Source organism: Ochlerotatus camptorhynchus, unplaced genomic scaffold (genome assembly GCF_037179485.1).
Source record: "Ochlerotatus camptorhynchus isolate MF236.1 unplaced genomic scaffold, CSIRO-AGI_Acam_v1.1 ptg000122l, whole genome shotgun sequence".
Lineage (NCBI taxonomy): Eukaryota > Metazoa > Arthropoda > Insecta > Diptera > Culicidae > Ochlerotatus > Ochlerotatus camptorhynchus.
In genome coordinates this window covers 2,071,180-2,097,275 of record NW_027040612.1, presented here as the reverse complement: position 1 = coordinate 2,097,275, position 26,096 = coordinate 2,071,180, and the positions used below count along the sequence as shown (strand labels likewise).

The 26,096-nt window shown below is 37.0% G+C and overlaps 2 protein-coding genes across 2 annotated transcripts in view; one reads left to right on the top strand and one right to left on the bottom strand.

Annotated features, from left to right (window-relative positions):
- Nucleotides 1–26,096, bottom strand: part of LOC135699880 (uncharacterized) — a 361,603-nt gene that overhangs the window by 17,594 nt on the left and 317,913 nt on the right. The gene's annotated exons all lie outside the window — the stretch shown is intronic.
- The window catches only part of LOC135699879 (zwei Ig domain protein zig-8-like), a 72,515-nt gene that overhangs the window by 35,912 nt on the left and 10,507 nt on the right, over nt 1–26,096 (top strand). The window contains exon 2 of the mRNA XM_065220241.1: nt 10,440–10,823. Within this exon, the coding sequence (XP_065076313.1) occupies nt 10,440–10,823 (384 nt within the window). The remainder of the gene's footprint in view (nt 1–10,439; nt 10,824–26,096) is intronic.

Sequence of the window (26,096 nt, the reverse complement as noted above, 5' to 3'; positions counted from 1 at the left end):
CCAGTACTGCTCCACCGGGCGCAGCTCCGGACAGTTTGGCGGATTCATGTCCTTTGGAACAAAATGGACAGAATTGGCCTCATACCACTCCAGGACACTTTTAGAATAGTGGCATGATGCCAAATCTGGCCAAAATAGCGGAGCTTCGTCGTGCTGCTGCAAGAACGGCAAAAGGCGCTTCTCGAGGCACTCCAGATTTGTAGATCTCGCCATTTACTGTGCCCTTTGTCACGAAAGGCTCACTCCTCAGTCCGCAAGAGCTGATGGCCTGCCAAATGAGATATTTGGAGGCGAACTTCGACATTTTCTTCTTCTTAAATGTGTCGTCCACATCGAACTTGCTCTTGCCGGTGAAAAACTCCAACCCCGGAATTTGCTTAAAATCGGCTTTTATATACGTTTCGTCGTCCATCACACAGCAACCATATTTTGTCAGCATCTTCTCGTAGAGCTTCCGTGCCCGAGTTTTAGCCGTCGATTGTTGCCGCTCATCGCGGTTTGGGAAGTTATGTACCTTGTATGTATGTAGTCCAGCTCTCTTCTTTGCATTTTGGACGTAGCTCTGCGACATGCCGATCTTTTTAGCCAAATCACGGCTTGAGACGTTGGGATTTGCTTTAATCATCCGCTTCACCTTTCCTTCCGTCTTTTTGTTCTCCGGTCCCGGTTTTCTCCCAGCTCCTTTGCCGTGGTCCAACGTCAACCGCTCCTGGAACCGCTTCAACACTCTGGCGACGGTTGAATGGTGAACGTTCAACATTTTTCCCAACTGCCGGTGCGACAGGTCAGGAAATTCCAGGTGTTTGGAAAGAATTTGTTCTCTCAACTCGCGTTGGTTCACCTCCATTGTCGTTGAATCGAAAAACACGACTTTGAGTTTGACAGCATGTACACAATACACATCAATGAGAAAGTGTGCAAAATTTGGTTGATTTTTACCCAATGGTAAAAAAGTTATGCCCTGTTGAATGTGTCGCAATAATTTCGTGTTCGCCCTTTACTTGCAAATACATTGGGAATGATGAATCACTTTTCCATTATCTATGTTTGTCCTATAAATCAAATATTGAGTAGGCCAGTATATCCGCTCCCTAGGCGATATGAAAAAAAAACATTTATTTCGATGATGTACTAAGGTGTATAGAAAATAAGTTATAGAAAAAAATTTCATTCCAAATCCATAGAAAATATTTCAATATGAAAATATGATCTTCAACTACTTATGTCCTTCTTAAGAAGTTAGCTTCACAAAAACAAATAAAAAATATTCATTTAGGTATTTTGATGATCATAGATTTTGCTCTTTTTATAAATTTTGGACAGTGTGACAGGTTTTTCGCACTTTTTGCATTACGCATGTGGTACCAAAGTAGACTCCCCCGCTGAAATTAATCCCGTAGATTTGTTTTGCTTAGGCCCAAATAAATAAAAAAAATATTTATAACATTTACATATCTGTCGTGTGAATACCGTAATGCACCAAACACCGGATTATCATTATTAAAATATTACGTGCAATGTTGAGCATGATAATCAGTGATAATCTACTTTTAAAAGTGTCTGGATTTATGGACTAAGTGTCTGGATTTTGAGTCTTAACGGTACCAAGAGTTATCTTTAAAGATACCCGTAAAAAATGAGCCAATGAAATGTATTGTAACCATACAATAGAATTTATTGAATTTACAATAAATCGTATTGTCCAAATAACTATAGAATTTCTTGTATCCACAATATAATCTATGGTAAAAGGGGAAATTTACATTAGAACAAGGGGATTGTTATGTATCTTAACCATACGAAAAATCACTTTTTCCAAACAAACTTGAGCCATTTAACATTAATTGTATTGTATATTCTAATGCTTAAAAATTCTTACTATATGGGACGTATTGTACATCTATTGTAATACCAATATGTTAATAAATATTGTACAATATACGCACAATAATATTGATTGGTGACTATAGATTTCGTTGTGATTGTATTTTATTTTATGGTAATTGTATTGTTCTTTTTTTCTGGGTAATGCCTGAAGTGGTCTTCAGAGAATTCCGTGAAAATTACGTGGAAAATTGGATTTGGGAACACCAAATTTATTTTAGGGCAGCTTTTTTTCAACTTGATCATGTATAGTAAAGTGGAATACTAATTGCATGCAAGGACATATTCAAGATGGCGAATTGAAATAACATTTTAAAGAAATCAAAAATCGTATGACAAAATAACTTAATAAAGTAAGGCGTGATGTTGATAGTTAGAAATCTTAAAGTGAATAAAATTGTTGATATCCGTAAAAATACAATTATTTTTTTTTATTTCGAAAGCAGTTTTGTGAGTGATTTAGGATAAATATTAATTCAATGTTTGCAAAAAAAATTCAAACATTGATTTTTTATGAAATCCTAGATCTTTTCATTCAAGTCAAAATATTAAAAAATTCAAGAAAATGTTAAAAGCCTGGAAAAAAAGCCTCCCAGTTTGCATAAAAATTAAGTCCATAAATATTTGAAATTTATCAGGCCCTAAAATCATACAATGTTTTCTTAGAATGTTAAAATGGTTTAGCTCCGGAATTAAAACCTTTCAAATGTTAATTTATTTTTAGGTTTTTTTTTTTATAAACCTGAATTTATCATATGACAAGATCTAACCATTTTACTATTTTATATTCCGACAAAATTGCTTCAGTCCGCATTCAGGGAAAAAAGTAAAATAATTTCTGGATGATATGTAGATCGCTGTCTAAGGTTTTATGCTATACATTCTAGATGTGACCAAAAGGACAGTGTCTTGGACACTCGATATGATATCCATTGAACGTGTTTTTGATTTCTCCTGTGCTTTGAGGCACGATGGTCATGGGCCCATGTTAGAAAATTGACACTTTTTCGGAGGTACCCGGAACATGACTAGGTATGACCAATGTGGTCCTGGGAACTTAATATAACTACAATTCATTGGATTCAAGGTAGAATTTTCAGAAGAACATATCTGATTTTGTAAAAAAAAATAATCAAACGTCAGTTTATCGAAACTAGAGGTTTGCGTAAAAATTCAGTCCATAAATATTTAAAATTCACTAGGCTCTAGAATCATAAAATGTTGTCTTAGAATGTTAAAATAGTTTTTGGTCCGGAATTTAAATCTTTCAAACGTTTATTTCTGTTTATTTATTTTTTATTGATTTAAATACATGGATTATACAAGTGAAAATTTATGCAAGACCAGTGAAAATTTTGACTTCATATTTTACAGATAACTAGGTTTTAAAATTAAGAGTGGAAAATCTCGAAATAAGGAACAAATAAATCTTCTTTGTGAAATCATTTCATGGTCTCCTAATCCTGAATTTAAATATTTAATTTTTCTAATGCTCGGAACATGCTTGGCATACACAGTTTTGGTCACGAACTGCTCATTTGCTAATAACTTTGCACACAGTTGACGCAACAAAGTTCTTTTTGAAGCAGTAGATAGAAAAGAGTTTAAGTTTGTTATAGATACGTAAAAAAGTAGATTTTAATTTTAGCAATAAACTGTAGTTGTTTTTGCGTTGTAAAATGAAGTGAGCAATGATCGTTGCACATCTCGGACTATGAGTGCAAAAATTCATTGCTGTTGATTCAAATGTTAAGATTTACCTACTATTTGCATATCTATAGTAAACTATGATCCTAATCTATCAATTACTTTAAAGAAACACAAATTTCAACAACTGAGTGAAAAGTTATTAACAAGTGAGCAGTTGGTGTGTACAAGTGTGCATGCCAAGCATGGCTCGGAATGTAGCAAATTGTTTTAAATCTCTGAATTTCTAAAATCTCTTTGAGTTCCACATATTGAAAAAAATAGTGCTTCAAGTAATTTTAAATCCAGGATTATTTTTTTCTGTATGTGGGATCTTGAAAAATTGGGTATGACTGAATAATACTGTAACTGTCTCCAAATTTATGATTATTCTCGCATAGATATCATGGAAATCATTTGCATTTTCTAAGAAAGTCCCTCAGGATTTTTTAAAAGCTCTCGCAAAAAAAAAAAAAGAAATAATTCCGTGAATTACCTTTGAATCATTCCCAGAAATTTCTTGAAACGTTCTTCAGAATTCTCAAAGCATTCTCGTTCAAGCTCCTTTGTAATTGTCCTTGGAATTGCATTGAAGTTCTCACTAAATTAATCCCATTATTTTGATAGTTTGAATTATCGTTTTCTTTTTTTCAACTCTACCACGAAACAATAGTTAATGACTATTCATCTAGAATTTCAAGAGAAGAGGGTTTTATTTATACTAAGTCTTAAAAATCTTCAATTGCTTGCATCATTTTGTGAAAATCTCTGGCAGAAGGTCGTTCTAAAACTGCACAACTAGGTGATTGATTGCGGCGAAGCTTCTCTAGAAATTGCACATGAAATTCTACCCAGAATTCTTTTGGAATAATCTTTTTTTTTACTTTCCTCAATGCTAGTCTCAAAGCTTCTAAGAACTCATCTCTGAATCCTAATAGAACTTTGAACCACCTTGGGATTCTTCTTAGAAGTAAATTTAAGTTCCTTCTTCTTAAAATCATTTTGAATTATCTCCTTTAAATTCCAACTCACCTAAAAAATTCACACACAAATTCCGATTCTATCAAAAATCAACAACGACAACTTATCGGCGCCGGTGGTGCAATGGTTAGCGGAAGTGCCTCTCACCCCAAAAGGCGTAGGTTCAATCCAGTCGGCACCGCTGGGATTTTTTGAGGCATAAAATCTCTGATCACGCCTTCCTTCGGAAAGGAAGTAAGCCGTTGGTCGATAGGTGAGATCCAGGTGTGCAAGCTGCCTCCCTGGCGTCGATAGCATTGTTACTCAATACGAAAAACAAGACCGACGGAAAACAAATCAAGAAAAAAACAATGACAACTTACGACCTATTGCATTTGACATAAGAATTCCCATGGAATGTTCCCCGAATTCCTTTAGATTTGCCGTTGGAATTTCCTTGGAGCTGTTAACAGAATTTCTTATTGCTCAAGTAATCCTTTAGTGGCGCCGGTGGTGTATTAGTAAGCGTGATTGTCTCTCACCCCAAAGGGCCTGAGTTCAATCCCAGTCGGTGCCGTCGGGATTTTCTGAGGCATAACATCTCTGATCTCAGGGAAGTAAAGCCGTTGGTCCCCGGTACAGTTGATGGGTCAATAGGTAAGGTCCAGGTGTGAGAACTGCCTCCCTGGCGTTGGCAGCATTGGTACTCACAACGGAAAGCAGGATCGACGGAAAACAAATCAAGGAAAACAAAAAAAGAAATCCTTTGAAATCTCTTCAGGATTTCCTCTGAGTTCTCTTCAAGGTTTTTATGGAATACTCAGCACTAACTTGGAACTCTCCTCAAATTACGTTTGAAAAAACCTCATAACTCCTATCAAAATTAGCTTGAATTGCTTCTCAGAACTCGCAATAAGTTTATTCCGGAACATGACCTACTTAGATGTAACTTCTGAGCAATCCTCACAACTACCTTTGAAGCGTCCTCAAAACTAAAATGAAATTCAAGTCAGAATTCATTGCGAGTAACCTTAGAATTCTGAAGAAATTATCCCTAGAATTATGTTTAGGTTCGCTCCATAATTCTTTAGGTGTTTCCATCGAAATTCTCAACAATTCCACGAAGTGCCAGAGTCTTGAGCATTTTCTTCCAATTCATAAACCTTGGAAATTGGTCAATGCCCTCAATTTTTATATTTATTCTCAATTCTGGGATCTTGTAAAATTGTTCGACAAAACAGTGGTTCCCATCCAATGACCCGACGAATGAGTTTTTATGCGGCCCACGAAAAGAGTTTTTATGCGGACCACGTGCCGCAAACTCTTTAATAAGGAAATGATGTCGATGTGGGAGAACTTTGAACCACCTTGGGATTCTTCTTAGAACTAAATTTAAGTTAAGTTACGACCTATTGCATTTGTCATAAGAATTCCCATGGAATGTTCCAGGAATTCCTCTAGATTTGCCGTTGGAATTTCCTTGGAGCTATTAATAGAATTTCTTATTGCTTAAGTAATCCTTTAGTGGCGCCGGTGGTGTAGTGGTAAGCGTGATTGTCTCTCACCCCAAAGGGTCTGGGATCAATCCCAGTCGGTGCCGTCGAGATTTTCTGAGGCATAATATCTCTGATCTCAGAGAAGTAAAGCCGTTGGTCCCCGGTCCAGTTGATAGGTCAATAGGTAAGGTCCAGGTGTGAGAACTGCCTCCCTGGCGTTGGCAGCATTGGTACTCACAACGGAAAGCAGGATCGACGGAAAACAAATCAAGGAAAACAAAAAAAGAAATCCTTTGAAATCTCTTCAGGATTTCCTCTGAGTTCTCTTCAAGGTTTTTATGGAATACTCAGCACTAACTTGGAACTCTCCTCAAATTACGTTTGAAAAAACCTCATAACTCCTATCAAAATTAGCTTGAATTGCTTCTCAGAACTCCCAATAAGTTTATTCCGGAACATGACCTACTTAGATGTAACTTCTGAGCAATCCTCACAACTACCTTTGAAGCGTCCTTAAAACTAAAATGAAATTCAAGTCAGAAATCATTTCGAGTAACCTTAGAATTCTGAAGGAATTATCCCTAGAATTATGTTTAGGTTCGCTCCATAATTCTTTAGGTGTTTCCATCGACAATTCCACAAAGTGCCAGAGTCTTGAGCATTTTCTTCCAATTCATAAACCTTGGAAATTGGTCAATGCCCTCAATTTTTATATTTATTCTCAATTCTGGGATCTTGTAAAATTGTTCGACAAAACAGTGGTTCCCATCCAACGACCCGACGAATGAGTTTTTATGCGGCCCACGAAAAGAGTTTTTATGCGGACCACGTGCCGCAAACTCTTTAATAAGGAAATGATGTCGATGTGGGAGTATTTTAGGTAACCGGGTCACTTACTGGGATTTCTGTGTGATTTTTGAGGGATAACCCACAATACACTAATAATTTTTTTAAGAGTTGGTAACTTAGTGTTCTAGATACACTTCCACAGTTATTAATTGAGAACTTTCGAGCCTGTGCCATTTTTGCATTAGCATAATTGTGTGGCAAGTACAATCTACTCTATGTCCAGGGAAGTCGAGAAATATTCCAACCCGATAAATTCCTAGACCGGACCGCGAATCGAACCCAGCCACCTCCAGCATGGTCTTGCTTTGTAGCTGCGCCTTTACCAACTGTGCTAAGGGAAGCCCCAACACACTTTGATGGGTGAGAGGATTTAAGGAAATACCTCAAATTCTCTCACTTTAGGTTACTAACCTTACTAAGTTAGGTAAAGGAGTGTGCATTTGATTAGTGTCGAAGACAACAAATCAAGAAGACTGGCAACTTTTCCATTTTCTCATACAAACGCTATGAGACAGGTACAATCGCGTCATCTGCCGCTCAAAGGTAAATGCTTCGAACGAATTTGATAGCAAAGACTACATCCTCAGAAGAAGGGTTTGTGTGTTTGCTCATTTTTCTATGCGTTGCTTCCACCTTCACTCAAGTGCAGCACTACCAACCATCAATTCGAAACTAACGATTTTAAATTGGCTCACTACTTGACTAGCCTATTAGCAACAATCAATACGAAACTAACGATTTTAAATTGGCTCACCACTTTAGTAGCCTATTGGTCCCAAGCAAACGATTAACGTAACCTATTCTAGTTGAAATTCTATTACTACACTATGTTTGTTTTGATTCGCTATGAAAGTTTGACAGATAACATCAGGGGTGTGTGGATTCATGCAGAACATGCAGGGGTGAGTGAAATAGCTTGGGACTGCTTGGGACCGTTGTTCTGGTACTGAGTGAGCCAAAAATAATAATGATTTTCTTCGGGACCCAGTGGTCTTAGAGTTACCTCTATGCTATTAGTCCCAAGCAAACGATTAACGTATCTCATTCTGGTCAAAATTCTAGTACTACACTATGTTTGTTTTGATTTGCTATGAAAGTTTGATAGATGCAATGAGGGGTTCATGGATTTTTTTATGTTTCGAGGGGTGCATCGATTAGCTTGGGACCGAAGATAGTACCAGAGCTGAGCCAAAAAGTTGAACACGAAACTTCGGGACCTTCTGGTCTTAGAGTTACCTCTATGGCACTACTGTATCTGTCGCTTGGGGATCGTCCATTAATTATGTCACACTTTTAGGGTGGATGGGGGGGGGGTGGTTTGGAAACTGTGACGAGCCATACAAAAAATGTGACAAGGGGGGAGGGGGGTTGAAAATGGGCCAAATTTGCGTGACATAATTAATGGATCTTCCCTTGGATTCTGGCAAAGTTGCCAGTCTTCTTGATTTGTTGTCTTCGTTAGTATTATCACATTAATGGCCATTCTCTCAATTTCAACTTCTGTTCAATTGTCACACGGACGGACGGACTCTGAAAATCGTAAACTTCACGAATGAAGCAACAGAACACTTTGATTGGACTAATAACAAGTCATTGCATATTCATGGGGTAAGCAGAGAAACTCGCGGGATGAATGAATGAACTTTTATTATTTATTTTGTTCCCCTCTTCAAATTCCACGACACGTCGCATAATTGTTCACTAGGGGCAATGAATCAAGTTGGTGACTCTCGCCTAATTTTCGAAAAAAAAAAATTATAAACATATTTGATATTTTTCAATAAATCTTAGCACGAAAACGACTCAAGCAATCGAAATGACGTACAACATATAACATATAGGAATATATGTGAGAAAAATACACGCTGAAAAAACCCCATTTTATAATTTAAAAAAAACTGTTCAAATCTTATATAACTTATCATAAGTACATTGTAAAGATAATTAATCTTATGCTTATTTGGCTGTAGGTTTTTAAATATAAAGCCTCTGTCGCTAACACATATGTATAACTTTCTTGATTCAAGAAAATTAATTTAGAAATTAATTTCAAGGAAAGTAATGTTAATTTTTCATGGTTCTCCTAAATTCAAATCACTCAAAATTAAAACCTAAACAGACTTGTGCATTGAAAGCTCTGTGAACCTCAACCATTTTTACATTCATATTTACATTGCGTGACAAGCATAATGGTAGGTACTGATGTGCTAGATACCTAGATGATTGCTGAGTCATACGGTACAATACACGAAGATACACTGCAAACATAAAGTTATACAGTGATTACATACGTTAATAGTCAGAAAGAGACCCCAAATTCATACATTTTTGAATAGTATATTACCCTATTGGCGTTGACGGCACCACCGAAAAATTGTCTCTTCTATCAAAGATTGAAAGTTTCTTATGGGAATTTTCCGTGGAGTGAAAGAATAGTACGAAGTCCGCCATGTTTCACGCACAGTCTGATGTTTGCTTATGGATTTTAACATTGGAGTAAAGAGCTACAGAGTTGCCGTCAACGCCAATGGTTATAACAAATACTATCAAAAAATTTATGAACTTTGGGTGTCTTTCTGACTACTAAAGTTAACACATCACCTCGAGTACGACTCATCCAACTCCCAGCGGAGCCTAAAGTACTATATCTGCTGTACCCACTTCACAAGCACAACATTAGTCAAAGTATAATAGACATCCGAACGTTCGGCATGCCTCATGTTTGAGTTACTGAAAAATGATGCTCCTTTTGCTGCCAGTCAAATTCATAGTACGCAAACGGCTAACCGTGCATGAACAGGAACGAACGAACGGTGGCGATGAAAAGCGTATACTTTTCCACTCTAGCTGGCGCCCAGACGCGACGCGATGTGTGGAAAGATTTATGCGCCGGTGACGTCTAAGTGAAACCGTATACATAGTCACACATGTTCCAGAATGATGAATCTAATGAGTATGTAAGTTGGAGCGTGCTGTCTGCATTCCCTCCGGTGCGATCTCGGTGGTGGGCTTTGATGGATTGATGTAGCGAAAACAGTATACCTATGGAAGTTGAGGTTGCGGATTTTGAATCGAGCGATTTATGATCGATAATATTTAACGAGCTGATCTTGGCTCAAGATTAGCTTAAATTAGGTACATAATGAGTGGAATTAGTTCAAATCTATGAAAGCGTACAATTTTGGACTGCAGTTTCTGTTAGCGCTTTTTTATGACGAACGGCCAACCTTCACCCATTAAGTGTTTTCATAAACTTTTTAGCATTGACTAGATTCTTTGTCGCTAACTAATTTGCAAACTATATGTAAACTGTAGTACTCACCCATTCACCACGTTATTAATAATTATCAATTCGGATTGAATGCGTCATCTTGAGCACGGCGATGCACCTGTGCTCGGAATGTTCTGAATAAAGCCAGCTTCCACAGAATCTATGTCACATACGCAAAAATATATGTCACTGTCACGTGCTCGGCTGCGATTGGAATGAACACCCAGCCAACCCGACCATTTAACTGAAATGCGTCATACTAATATTGTCTTGCTTTATTTTCTATCTTGCAGATCTTACCGATGGCATGTACTATTCAAACCACCAACGGACAGAAGAATTTTCACAACCAACTCTTAACCCACCCGAACCCTACATTGTTGCGTCAATGTCCAAGAATGCCACCGTCCGACGGGGAGACCCAGCCTTTCTGAGTTGTATGGTCGAAAACCTCGGGAAGTATACAGTGTCCTGGATTTCGCAACGGGACCTGCGAATTCTCACCATCGATCGGATCACGTACACTGCGGACGAACGGTTTCAGTCCCTGTATAATGCGGAGACGAACGAGTGGATTCTCCACATCAAATGGACCGAACGGAAAGATACCGGCATCTATGAATGCCAGATTTCTACGATGCCCGTCAAGAGTTTGGCGCTCTATCTCATCGTGCTAAGTGAGTTTGACTATTATTTCTCATGCATGAGTTCTGAAATGGACACTTTAAAACAGGCACGCGGACCGAAATAGACACCTATTTGTGGTAATTTATTTGTCGTTATGGCTAATAATAAGCGAATGGTTCAGAGAGCGCAGGCGGTCAGGTGGCAAATGGTTTAATAGGAGTGAGAAGCATTAAATATGATTTTATGTTGTACGAATGTTTATGATCTCGACTTAGTTTTTTAGATTTTTTCCCACATTTCAGTCTACCATTATGAAATAAACGCTCGTGATTCGATAGTACTGAGCTAAATGCAATCAACCTTTCTAAAAGAAATGTCGATTTGAAAGTTTCACTCTTCATATTTGATTGAAATATTACGAATGGCTCCATTTGAGGCCAGCTTATAAAAACAGAAATGCGATCACATAAACATAGAGTATGGTGGGGCAAAAGTTCAACCTAAGTTGAAAAAGCCTGAGTTAATCCACCTATGGTGAGATCTGACCCTTCTTACTAACAGAAACCGGCCACTTTTCTAGCGGAACCCAGGACTTCTCCAATGTGAACCTAAGCACTCCACTTGACTACCATTGGACACAACACGTGCACTGCTACGTCATAGCCGTCATATAGAGGCCCAAGCATTATAGAATGTGATAAAGTGGGTATCAAACAACAAGAATATCACTTATTTTAATTAAAAACGTACTGAAAAATATTAGGACAGTCCATCAAAGTACATGCATCCTGAACATGTAAAATTTTGTTATTGAACACTTTTATTATAAACATGCGAAGCTGCATTTTTTTTATGTATTTTTACATTCTGCATTAATTGAAAAAAAAATCTTTAAAACAGTATGCATTACAATAAAACCCAATGTAAATGTGATGTAAATTTCTGTCACTATGATGCACATAAACGGAGCGACGTCAAATAAGTTTATATTATGGATCGTGTGATGAATTATTCCAAATATTTTATGCAATCAAAGATGTACGCAACATTTCTTGCTAGATTGCGTGAACAGCAAGTTTACATTCAAGAATTTCTGCATGCATGAAAATTTACATCACCATTCAAATTCAGATTTTTTCAGTGTAGTTCACCGCTAAATTTAGTCTCTTGGCCTATACAATCCGGAACATGTTCTGGTCATATCTCGGGAACCAGTTGACCGATTCCTAAAATATTCTATTGCATTCTATGGGTCCAACATACCTTTTATTTGGCAGCTGTTGCGTCCACTTCGGTTCTGTGGTTGCTGATACACGATTTAGTTTCTAAAATCCATGTTTTTCGGAACATGTTCCTGCTATATATCCGGGTAAAGTTGCTGATTTAAAAAATATTCATTAGCTTTATATGGGACCATGATGTCTTGCGTTCAATCTGGTCCAGTTTTTGCTGAGAAACACGAATCACGAGTATTGTGTTCAAAATGCTTTCGGCAACGTGGAGCTTTATACTCCCCACAGACTATGGCTTATATCATGTAATATAGGCTGTCTTGCAATGAGCACTCATACATAGGATTTTCAGTGAAAACTAGATGTATGAGGGCTCATTGCAAGAAAGTCTATATTACATGATATAAGCCATAGTCTGTACAGGGTAAAGACCAGAAGGTCCCGAAGATACGTGCTCAACTTTTTGGCTCAGCTCTGGTACTCTTTTCGGTCCCAAGCTAATCGATTCACCCCTCGAAACATAGGCAAATCCACTAACCCCTCATTTTATCTGTCAAACTTTCATAGCGAATCAAAACAAACATCGCGTAGTACTAGAATTTCGACTAGAATGGGGTACGTTAATCGTTTGCTTGGGACCAATAGGCTAGTCAAGTAGTGAGCCAATTTAAAATCGTTAGTTTCGTGTTGATTGTTGGTATTAGGTAGTGATAAACGTTACTACAACTATTGGCAAATCAAAGTTGGCTCTCGTGGAGAGTAGAAGAATTATGGAAGTGATCTTCTTTCCTTTATTTAACGTCCGTCTCACCGACGGACATCGATTGTCATCCATTGATGGCAATCGAATGAGCAGGAAGGCAGCTTCTACACCGTGCACTCATTCAAACACACATGGGCCGGGGCCAACGGGTTTACTTCCCTTCCCAAGGAAGACATGACCAGAGATTTTCATGCCTCAGAAAAATCCCACCGACCTCGGCTGGGATTGAACCCAGACCTTTTGGGGTGAGAAAGCAGTCACGCTTACCACTACACCACCGGCGCCGACTATTATGAAAGTGATGATGGTTTTAATTTTTTTCACGGTGAGTGCAATCTTAAAATGCATTTATTTTGCGAACAGTCCCACAGTGAAAAGTAACCGCAAGTCAGTCCCATTAAAAAAAATATGTTAGAAATGTTATACCCCGTTCACATTACAGCCTATATCACGTAATATAGGCTGTCTTGCAATGAGCACTCATGCATAGCATTTCCAGTGAAAACTAGATGTATGAGTGCTAATTGCAAGACAGCGTATATCACGTGATATACACTGTAATGTGAACGGGGTATTTTAGACAGCACATCGCATCATGAGATTTGTCTCAAGACATATTTTGTCCACTTCCCCTAGGGTATCTGGAACATGTCCGGATGTGGCCAATATAGTTCTTACGATACTCAGTTTGACCACCAATGGATATGGCTTTGAATTCTCATGTGATTTGATGTATCACTTGATGGATTTTGATTTAAAAATGATTTACCACTTCCCCGGAGATACCCAGAACACGGCCGGGTGTGGCCAACATGGTGCTGGTCACTCATAATGACTCTTATTGATTTTAATTTTTAATTCTCATGTTAATTGATTTATCGCATGGTGGGTCTGGCACGTTTATGAAAAACTCTGGTCTGATGAAGATTCATACTCACCGGAATATGTTCCGGCCATTGCTCTGGAACCAGCGGAACAAATTCAGAAACATTCAATAACGTTCTATGGGATCATGGTATCTTTCTACTGTTCAATACTGTGCTAAACTAATGCAGCATCGTCATGGAATTGTGACTGAATTGCGGTTATTTTTCTCATTGACGTTAAATGTAATCGCAAGTCAGTCCCACTCAGATTTTAACCATAAAATAAAAATTTCACTATATTTTCCAATATTTTTTGGTAAACATAGATGCATTCTATCACATTGTACAAATATTTTTAAATTTATCCCTCCAAAATAAGTGTCAAATCAGAAAACTTGCGATTATGGGCAGTGCAGCAGCAACCAAATTAAAAAAAAAAACTTCAAGGGTTGTACGCAATGGTGACATAGGACTACGTGGTCTTATATAATAAATTTTATTTGTTAACTGCAGCAGGATCTTGTGTTTTGTGTAGGAATAGGAATTTGAGCGGGGTTCTCTCTGTTTATACTCTTTAGTATGACTATGATTGCCCTGAAAAGAACCTTTTGATATAAATTTTAGTTGGGACACGTTCAGAAATTTAACTCTTTTGGAAAATCTTGGTGGCCCATTAAAACCTTTGAAAGATGATGATAACGTGTAGCCAGCTGGATCAGCAAATTCGGACTGGAGAATCCCATATTCTTGGCGCGTAATTGGTGGATTTGTTAGTTATTTCGACGTTTTTGGACATTGCTTGACATTAACCACTTTTTCAATGGTTTCTTTTTGAAAATAACAGTCAAAATCGGTGCGTCGAAATATTTCTGATCGATTGGTGATAAAGTTAATAAAATTGGTGCAGGGGAAGCTAAGTTATTAGAATTAAAAATCTTTCATAATTTCGTTACATGTTCCATTTTCGGTTTTCACAAAATGTACCCCCATATAGAAATCAACATAAAAGAATTTTGAGGTTGCACTCGTATATCCCCCGTGAAAAATTTTGAAATCATCATCACTTTCATAGTTCTTCTATTCTCCACGGGAGCCAACTTTGATTTTTCAATTCCACAGCCGCAGCCGTTTAAAATGAATTACAGATTCGTAAACTACGCATTTGGTACGTCACATTTCCGTAGAAATCTGGTCGATCGACTTGGTCATTGCTGAAATCGTATGTCTATCCAGCGGGTCACGTGTTTTCGGGAATCTTTGAGGTCCGTTCAAAATCCTTGAAGGTACGCTATGGTACGCTATTGGTACATTCCAAAACACGTATCAACTTTGAAATTCGTTAAGTTTGTCCCGCTGGATGGATTGACGTAATTGTGTGTGTGTTTTTTGTTTGTTTTTTTTTTTTATTTGTTTCTGTAATAATTGTATGATTACAAACATGATTTAACGTACATGATTTAGAAAAAGTGAAGTTTTTGTATCATAACTCATACTTTAAATTTCCTTCTCCCTCTTCACATCCATAAAATTGTCATAAAGTTTATTCGATTAGGCCTGTACAAATAAAGTAATTAACAAAAAAAAGCTTCATGTTGATATTAGAACAGCATTTCCAACGAACTCTGAAAACCGTTGACTTCACGTAGGGTAATGTATTTTGGTTGGACCTATTTATGCCATTTTCACACTGCGTCTAAATGTATGCCGTGTTTTTTCCTTGAATATATCATTTGAACATGGAAAATGTGTGTTTGGTGAAAAAGTCTACCTTGCTAGTTTCTAATAAAACTGAAGAAAAACAGTTGTTTTTTTTTCAAAATGGGATATAATTGAACGCTTTTATTCAGCAATGAATTTGAATCATGGTTGGACCTAAAAATGCATCATGGTTGGGCCTATTATATAAAGTACCATTTGTATGCTTAATAGCCCGCAGGACCGAGTGTCATAAACCAATCAACAGTCGCTAAATGAAAGGTATTATGGTCACATAGAGCACATATTGGAATCGGTCAACCGGTTCCGGAAGTATGACCGGAACATGCTACGGTTTATATGAGGCATGAGGCTAATTGCGACCTCAAACGAATAAAACTTAAAATGAGAGAGAGAAGGATTAGTAATTTCCATTTAATTCCACTGCCTTATTTGCTTATCCTTGATAGATACGCGTATTTCGTCTACAATGTGCAGACTTTTTCAGTGTCTTATACTAATACTCGACTGTCGAGTATTAGTAGAAGATACTGAAGAAGTCTGCACATTGTAGACGAAATACGCGTATCTGTCAAGGATAAGCAAATAAGGTAGTGGAATTAAATGGAAATTACTAATCTTTCTCTCTCTCATTATACATGTATTCCACTAAGACGCCCACATACATCAGGAATAAAACTTATTATGTGACAACTCAAATCAAATTAGAATTCGAAAACCAGTTCAATGATGTTCAATGGTAGTCTTTTGTTGGGCCCAGTGCCCTATTATTTATCACACCTTGCCGAGTTTCGATCCCCCGGAGAAGTGGCCAGTTTCTGAATATGGTCAAAAACCATTGAATCACATTAAAATTCAACAATGGCAGTTATTATGAATAGCCAGGATAACGCTGGCCACATCCAATCATTTTCCGGGAACCAGGGAAGTGGCCACTTTCAGACTTGGATCAAAATCCATCATGCGATGCCACAAATCATATGAGAGTTCATCTATTTCCTCTATGTGCTATGTTTAAGAAAGTTGTGACTAGGAAAGTAAACAGAAAATCATGTTTTATGATGTTTGTTAAGCTAACTGCTAACGCGACGAGATAAAGCCCGATTCAAAGTAAATTTGGACGCATTCAAGTGATCATAACTCAAGAATTAAACAACATACACGGTTGATCAAAACGTCAAACAAAAGGGTATTGATTCAGCTTTCAAACAATATATAAAGTTATTACATTTTACCGTTTCGAACGAACTGTCGCACTTTACTTGTGATCGATGCCATCATGATCTGCACAGTCGCTGGTGACACTGTACCGGCGAACTTATTCCACTTTAAACGCATTTATTGTGCATTTGTCACTTCTTTACCGCATCCTCGAAGTTTTCGCTTGACAATGCCCAATATTTTTCGATCGGTCTGAACTCAGGGCAATTCGGAGGATTAATCTCTTTGGCGACGAAATTAACATTGTTTGCAGTCTACCATTCTAGTACCTCCTTAGAGTAGTGGCAGCTGGCTAGATCCGGCCAAAACATAACGTTGGTCTTGTGTTGCCAAATGAAGGGTAACATCCGATTTTTCAGGCACTCTTTAATGTAAACCTTCGACGTCATTGTGTGAGATGTGATGAAAACCTTGGTTTTAAGGCCACAACTGCAGATTCCTTGCCAAATCATTAGCTTCCGAGCAAACTTATCAGCAAAAACAAATTTATAACTGGAAGGGACATCCCCACGACCAGTTGCCAGGTAAAATTTTTGTCCGGGGATTTGTTTATAATCCATTTTGACATATGTTTCGTCATCAATTAAAATACAGCCATCAAATTTCGTCAAAACTCGTTCGTATAGTAATCGTGCTCGCTTTTTGGCCACTAAATTTTGTTTCAGGGAGCGATTCGGATGTTTACTGGCACAAAAAGATTTATATCCTTCTCTTGAAAGGATGTTACGCACGGTGGAAAAGTTGGAATCGAATTTCTTTGCCAAATCACGTATGGAGACACCTGGGTTGCTTTTCACGTTCCTCAACACCTTTATCCTCAGTTCTTTGTCCCTAGTGCTACTTTTATGATATATGCGCTGTGCTCTATCCACACTCACAGTATCCTTGTAACGTTTGATTACAAGACTCACCGTTGACTTTGGGAATTTTAACACTTTTGCTATTTTTGAGGCAGACCACGAAAGGTTCTCTAGATGTTTGTGCACAATTAATTTTCTTTTCTCAAGTTCCATGATCCGTAATTTCGGGATGCGTCGATCAATCGAGAAAAACTTTTCACCAATTTCTTCGTCAATGAAACATCATCAAATGCCTGTCAAACGTTTTTTGTTCCATCCACCAGGAGCGCGGTGGTGTATTAAACCGTGCGTCCAGATTTACTTTGAATCGAGCTTTAGCATCGCTTCAGATCTGTTGCGCGTTAAGTAAATTGTAAACAAACCGGAGCGCACCTGGCGGCCAATGTAGGAAACAACTAGGTTCAACCATGATACCATAGAGGTAACTTTAAGACCAGAAGGTACCGAAGAAACGTGCTCAACTTTTTGGCTCAGCTCTGGTACTTTACAACAAGTTTACAACTTTTATTAGTATTATACTTCACAAAAGTTTTGAAAATGTAACAAAACATTTCTCTTCTGGACGTTATAAAGTACGCCATGTTAAGGAGAAAATGAGCTAGGTGCACGCAATAGCCTTGAACTCCAACGCAGGCAACGGCAGTAGTTAAATTAATTCCATTAACTACTGCTTTAATTACATTAATTACACAATATAGAACATTAACTACTTGTTAGCTCCATTAATTACAGTTGAAATTTTGTAATTAAAGTACATTAATTACATTTTCAATACTTTGAATAACATTAATTACAGATAGATAATTTTAATTACCGTTAGTACTACTTCAAATCGCATTAATTACTTTAAGTACTTTTGATTGCATTTTAACTTCAACGCAACGGTTCTTTGTATTGCGTGCCCCTCGAAAATGAGTTAAAACTAGACTACTTTTAAAACCATTATAAAACCGAAATATTATATGAATTATATGAAAAAATCTAATTACATGTATGTTAATCATTAAAATAGCTCATTTTCTTTATAGCTATGAGCTTTAAGAAGATAAAAATATTTTGCAGAGAGAGTTTGTCTCAATAATCGTCGCAAGCGCTTTGTCAATATTTTTGCTTGTGATTCAACCTGGTTGTCGCACATCTGAGAGAATTAAGTGGACCCTGCACGATAGTTTTTATTGACAATAATCGTATTGTCAATACATTCTATACATCGATATTGACAATATTTCTGTTTTCACATCATCAATATTATTGTCAATAATTCCCCTTCGCGTCAATATATTGAACCGTGTGGGGTTTGCTTTAGGACAGCCAAACACACGTAACTCTTCGTATAGGTTTTTCTTTTGAAAACATTGCAGCCCAAAAATAGGACCTCAGTAACGACATCTCTCGTGGAAAACAAGTTGGCTCACTAAGTCGCAAACAATGTTGCGTGCAAGGTGAACAGAATATATAGAAACGTCAAAGTGATCCGATCCCAGCGCTGCGGTGAGTAGTTCCCGAAAATGGTAATATTCAATTCAGTTGTTAAATGCGTGGACGATGATCCAGAATGAAGTGTTACGTCGGTTTGTCTGTGCTATTAGCGCGCTTGCTACACAATATACAAATGCTAAATAAAAATGATATACGGTTTGCCTTGGACTCTTAATTAGGATATTTAAATGCTCAAAGAACACAGTTTAGGACAAGAGTAAATGGCCAGCTGGAACACAACAATCAAGATAACGAAGGCTTAACTAAAGTCGAGTTTTCAAAAGATTCATAGATCATTCTTATAAGCACACAGTAATGTAACAATGGTATAAACGGTGAACACCGAGAAAATGCTTTATAGCTCCGCATGTTACCACAATTGCTAAACAGCTGGAGCTCAACTAAATGGCCAAGGCAAATTGTTTACTTTTTCCCGGATAAAAGTAAATGTTTTCCCTCGCGGTATTTCACAGTTTAATGAAGAATTCGTTAATTTCTTCGTTTTCCGTACCTCGTGACGCCGTATTACGACACGGACGTTGTTGGCACACTCGCTTTTACAAGACAACTAACGACTACGACGCCGGCCATCCCCCTCCTTCGAGGGCCACCAAGTCGTGTCCGAGCGGTAAGCATGGCATCTTGAAGATTGTTTGAATCATTTTTATCCCCGCTGCCGGCCGTGTGTATTAGGGTAGGCAACTACTTCGGCATAAGCACCCATTTCCGTCATATCAAGCAGAAGGATCAAATATATGAATGATTTCGACGTGAATGGATTAATCATACGTTTGTGGTACGGTAGTTTAGTTTAAAAGCTACGAAACTAAGTCTATAAAAATGCCTAAGAAAGAATATCGCTATAATTTGCGACTCATTATCAAATCCAACGGTACATAGTGTAGCCTTCTTTTGAAAGAAACATCCCCTTTTTCAACGGATTTAAGTTGGAAAATGAGAGGTGAAGTGAAGGTTGTGCTTCGCATGGCGGAAATTAGATCTTAACCCTAGGTAATAACTCTCTTGACGTACGTTTCTCTTAAGACTGCTCGATGACTGTAAATAAATATGCATCAGCGAGCAAAGGTTATTAAACACGATGGATACTTGGTCGAGGATCATGATTTGTCTGATGATGCATTCTGAAATGTATTATGCCTTTCATCAATTGCTTCAATTAATTATCTTTCCCCAAGTGTATAGTCACGTTTATTCGTAACGAAATATTTTAGATGACGGCATTAATTTGATTTATAACATACGCTTAGCTCAAAGACATTTTCTCTGTTGAAGAGGTGAAAATGTTTTAATTCCAGTTCATTTGATTGACTACTCGTTGGTCTTGTCATCGAGAAGCGGCAGTGAAGCTTCCATTCTAATCCACGAAAACGTAAACATCGCAAAATTTATGTTCAAAAACAATCCTCTTCGAACCGTGTATCATCTAGACAGGGCGCTTCAATTTTTCTCCAACGAATTAATCTCCTCTTTCCTACATTGTTCGGTAATGTTTCATCCCACTACGCTGGTCGGGATAGATATAAAGCCATCACGCGTCTCGAGATCGCACCTTTCATCCGTAGGCGTGCGTGAGACTTACGACAAACAGCGCGATCTCGCTCGAGGTCAATAAATTCCCAAATTTTTCATCTGAAACGACCGGCGGCGTGCTCTGATTTTTACCGTTACGGAATCCAGTATGAGGCATAGTGGGTTTACTTGAAGCTAAAAAGGCAAACATGCTTTTGCATATAGAAATCCATCCATAGAAAAATGAAAAACGCTCCTTAAAAAACACCCACATGATTCATAAGGCCCCGGTGAAATTCCCTAAAAAAAAGTATGAATGATTTATTAAAATATCAATATGATCGAAATATGGATGCAAATGGAATGGAAAATTGTAAAAACACAATTCTCGTGTCACCTTTCAAATAGACCAATCTACATTGATCCATTCTCTTCAACGACTCTCTCTTTCGTTAATAACTTGGCTGCAGTCATATTTCGGGCAAATTTTACATAGTCTGTTAAAAGAAAGTATTATCAAGCGTGTTGGACAATAAGATCAGCTGAACATGAAGAGAGAATCGTTGAAGAGATGTATGGAGGTTGGTCTGTTTGAAAGGTGACGCGAGAATTGTAAAAACACAATTGTAAAAATGAACCGCTGAATTTCGGAATAATGAGCATTGCTGTTTCGCACGGGACTGCAACGCCTGTCATTTGCGAACAACTTGAAAGAAGCCAAAATTCTATGGTGCTAATTTTACAGCTCTTCTACAATAAAGATTAGTACATGTCACACTGCGTTACGGAAAATAGAGAAAGTTTGTTTTACTACATCTTTGTAGTAAAGCATGATTCACGCAAATTGTGCTCGTCAATTAGAAAAAAAACAAAATTAATTTTTAATTGACCATTACGGAAAATTAAGAATGGGTTTTAGAGCATTGAATTGTTTGACACCTTGCCGCATTTAATGTTACATGGTTAGAGCTTAAATATGTTATGGAATAGCAGCGCTTCATGAACTGGATCTTATTGCAGGAGGTTATTGTTTCGTATAAAACAATAAACATTGCAATGAAATACGAACACCACTAAACATATTTTTTCTGAACGACCAGCAATTTAATCCAATGCCAAATTGACAGACCTTTACTGATTATTCAGCAAAACGGAAGATCAATAATTTTGCTGGAAGAGCAGGAAATCTCGATTGTTGTTCCATGTAGTTGTATATAGTAAATCTCAGCACCATATTGATTCTATCCCCCGGTAGCCATAAAGTGCGCTTCTGTATATCCAGTTTCACCGGCGAAATGGTCAATTCCTTAAAGTTATCCTAGTGATTCGCGATTTTTCTAAATTGCATGCAAGCTTGAGGATAAAGGAAATATGCCATCACCATATTTATTACACTTGTTTACAGTATATTTGAACTTTGTACACTGATGATCATATCCCATGTAAAATCATGCGCTCAAATCCAAAAATGTAGTCTAAACAAATCTCAGTAGGATAGTTTTTGAGATATAGCTAAAAAACTTAAAAAAAATGTGTTTACTAAAATACAAATATCTCCGATTGTAATGATGTTATATTAATTATTTTAACGCCAAACTAAAGGTGATTAAATTTTCATTTGATTATTTCAACACCATTTTTGACTGAGATTATTTGTACAATCGCTACTAAAAAATTTATTTACACTGCTTAAAAACTTAGCAGAAATTCATTTTTTTTTCTGGGAAAAATGCAAAAAGAAAATAAACAACATATTAATTAACAACAATATCACTAATCTCACTGACAATTGAAGTTCAGTTAATAGAAATTTTCTTTTCTTTAATTTGATGTTGTCTCATTACAACCGGAGATATTTGTATTTTAGTAAACGAACTTTTTAAAATTAAATTTTAATTTTTAGCTGAATCTCGAAAACTATCCCACTGAGATTCTTTTTTTTTTTACCACATTTTTGGATTCAGCACACGATTGGTTAAAGATTCAAGTTAATGTTTTTACTTTTATTTGTAAACTAGTGTTATGCTACCCAGTGGCCAGAAAACAAGATTTCCGGAATGACCGTAAAAGTGGTCATAGAACCCCTTGTGTAAAGTGGAGAAATCTCAGTACCATGTTAATTCAAACACCTGGTAGCCATAGAAAACCGTTTCTAATATCCAGATTCTTCGTAAAAGTCGTCAGTTTTTGAACGTGTGTCTGGAGCTATGATTTTTTCTATACAATAAAATAAAAGTCAATTAGATTGACAGAACATAGTTGCATTGTTTTTCAATGACGACCGATAACTGTTTCATTGATATATGATTTTTTCATAAATATGAATCCTCAGTAGACGTGTTTTTTTTATCAAAGGCAAGTGTCACTCGAACCATAACAGCAATTTATAAAATAACGAACATTTGAATGGCTCGAGTGACACTTGCCTTTGATAAAAAAACACGTCTACTGAGGATTCATATTTATGAAAAAATCATATATCAATGAAACAGTCATCGGTCGTCATTGAAAAGCAATGCAACTATGTTCTGTCAATCTAATTGACTTTTATTGGCTCTGTTGTCTTGTGAATTTTAGCTAAACGGCCTCTTATCTGATTTTTATTTCTCAATCTATGAAATATACACGAAAACTATATTTGAACGAAACTTCTAGAACAATATGAGGAACATTATGCCGTAGACTATACATTTTATATCATATGGGTGAAAAATTCGTAGAACAAATACTTTAAAATTCTTCACTTTTTAAGATATCTTCGAGCATGAAACTAAGTCAAACTTCAATAAAATCACTTCGAATAGTCAACCTTTGGTTACAAAGTTGATACATAACACATTAAACTTTGCTATGAAAATTGTTACAGCAGCTTTCGTTGTTTCAGTCTCGAGATACAAATATTGTAAGCCGTAAATTACCTTAAAAACATAAAATTAACTTGAAGCACCTCTAAATCATCACCGATTTTGCTGAACATTTACACAGAAGTTCAAATTAACGTGACAAACAGTAATCACGGTTGACCAGTTACATTCCGAACATTTCGTTTAAAATGAACAGGTCTAATATTTACGCTCATGGTTCTCAAAACAAAAGAAGCGCTCCTAGCGCATCCCTTTTTTCTCCGTTTATCTGTAGGACGAAGAAAATCTAATGGCGTTTCAATGCGTTTGGACGGAATGGAAACGCGTAGGACGAATTTAGAAGCAAGAAGCAGTGTTAGATTTTTAATAATATCTCAACATTGTTTGATTCTTTATCAAATCCAACGGTACGTATGGAAAGGTGGATAAATTTAGAAGTTATCTTTGATGAAAACATTCCATGTTTTGTTCAAACGCTTTCCAAAAAGCGTGGTAAAGTGCGGGATATCCTTAGTAGGACGGAAATTAGATCAAAAACCCTATGGAGAAATGAAATGTATCACACAGCAATAGAATATTCTCTATTCGTTCACATAAACCAACGACTGCGAATTTGATGAAATCTTTGATTACAATTCAGCAAATTATGGTAACATTAGAAATAGATTGAACATTGTCGATTGGCAAGCAATATTAAGAACTGCAGGAAATGTTGAATGTGCAGTTGACGTTTCTACAATGTGTTGCTTGAATTAAAACTTGAAGAAGTGCCAACTAAAAGAAGAAGACGGCAGAGTTATGCAAAACATCCAGTTTGATACAACAGGCAACTGAAAAAATTAAAAAATCGAAAGCAAAAAGCGCACAAATTTTATAAAAAATATAAAAGTGAAGAAACTTTCGCATACTATTTAGACATTTGCGATCAGTTAAATTTGGCCGTGAATATGGCATTTGAGGAGTATAATTTAAAAACTGAACTTGAAATAAAATCTTGTCCTAGAAACTTCTTCAATTATGTGAAAACCAAATTAAAATCTGATAATTTTCCCTCAAAGATGCATTTGGACGATAGGATAGGTGAGAACTCGGATGATATATGCAATTTGTTTGCAAATTTCTTCCAAGAAATATATACTACGTTTTCAGAAGAGGACCGTGACCGTGAATATTTTGAATCTTATCCAGAATTTTCAAGTGACATCAGCGTAAGTCAAATCAAGGTTCATGATATCTTAAAGGGTTTAAACAATTTAGATGCATCTAAAAGTCCTGGCCCTGACGGTGTTCCGCCAGTTTTTATGAAAACTTTAGCAATTGAACTTACTGCTCCATTATTTTGGATTTTCAATTTGTCACTGGAATCCGGAAACTTCCCTAAAATATGGAAAAACTCGTTTTTAGTACCTATCTTTAAATCGGGTAAAAAATCCGACATACGTAATAATCGTGGTATAGCTATTATCTCTTGCATTCCGAAACTTTTCGAGGCGATTGTAAATGAAAAACTCTTTCTTCAAATTAAAAACCGAATAACTACTATGCAACATGGCTTCTTTAAAGGCCGTTCAACAACTACGAATTTGCTCGAATTAATTAATTATTCCTTGAATGCAATGGATAACGGAAACCATGTTGAAGTGTTGTATACAGATTTCAGCAAAGCGTTTGATCGAATTGACATACCCATGCTTCTTTTTAAACTTCAAAAAATGGGAATTCATTACGCACTCCTCAAGTGGCTTGAATCATATTTGAATCAAAGGGTTGGGTAGGGTATTCGGTTAGGATTCACCTCAAGTTGGCGATGCAACCAAAATTATGTATTGTTTATTTGTTGTTTATTTAATCTCTCGATAGCCGGCTATCGAAAGAACATATTTTGTTTAGTGATCATGAATTTTAAGAGTCATGATGGAGAGCTTGAGATTAAACCCATGATTTTCTGCTCAGTAAGCAAAAACGATCCCTCCAGGGTCATCGAACATCTCGGAACCATAGCGCTTCGCGACAATACACACACTTAGATTTTTTTGCCGACATGGGCACCACCGAGCAGTTCGGCATTTTATTTTGCTGGAAATTCAGCAAAAAATATGTTTGTTAGCTGAGATCTCGGCGAAATTCCTATTTGTTAGCTGAATCTCGGCAAGTTTTTCACTGAGATCCTGCAAAATAAAATGCCGAGCTGCTCGGTGGTGCCCACCTCGGCGAAAAAATCTAAGTGTGCAGGACTACGTTTTCGCTTGATATGCAAATAGTTTCCGAGGTTAATGTTCAATATCAAATATACAAATGATGCTGTCGATTTACTGTGCTGTGGAAGAGCTTGGGGTTAAATCCATAATTTTCTGCTCAGTAAGCAAAATCGATCCCTCCAGGGTCATCGAGCATCTCATAATCCACAGCGCTTTGCGTCAAAGTACGAATATATGGATGAACTATCTATTATTGAAAAACTATTATTTACGATAATTACATGAAAGTAATAAAATATAAACTACAAACAAAACGTGACTACTAACATCTCAAAAAAATATTCTCACAAATATATTTCACCCAACCAGGAATCTCAAAACCATTAGACGCTATAATGATACTCTGCACATGTTAGACACAAGAAGAGGCCAAAAAATAAACGCCACAAAACCCGCCAAATCCACTTGCAGTCACAATCAACGATTCTACGAATCGCAAGCGCTCAGGATTCATAAAACCGCTGACTGCGACACTCTGAAAGCGAAATTGACAGGCTCTATGCGTCAAACACCCGCCCTCCAATCTCCTCCCGC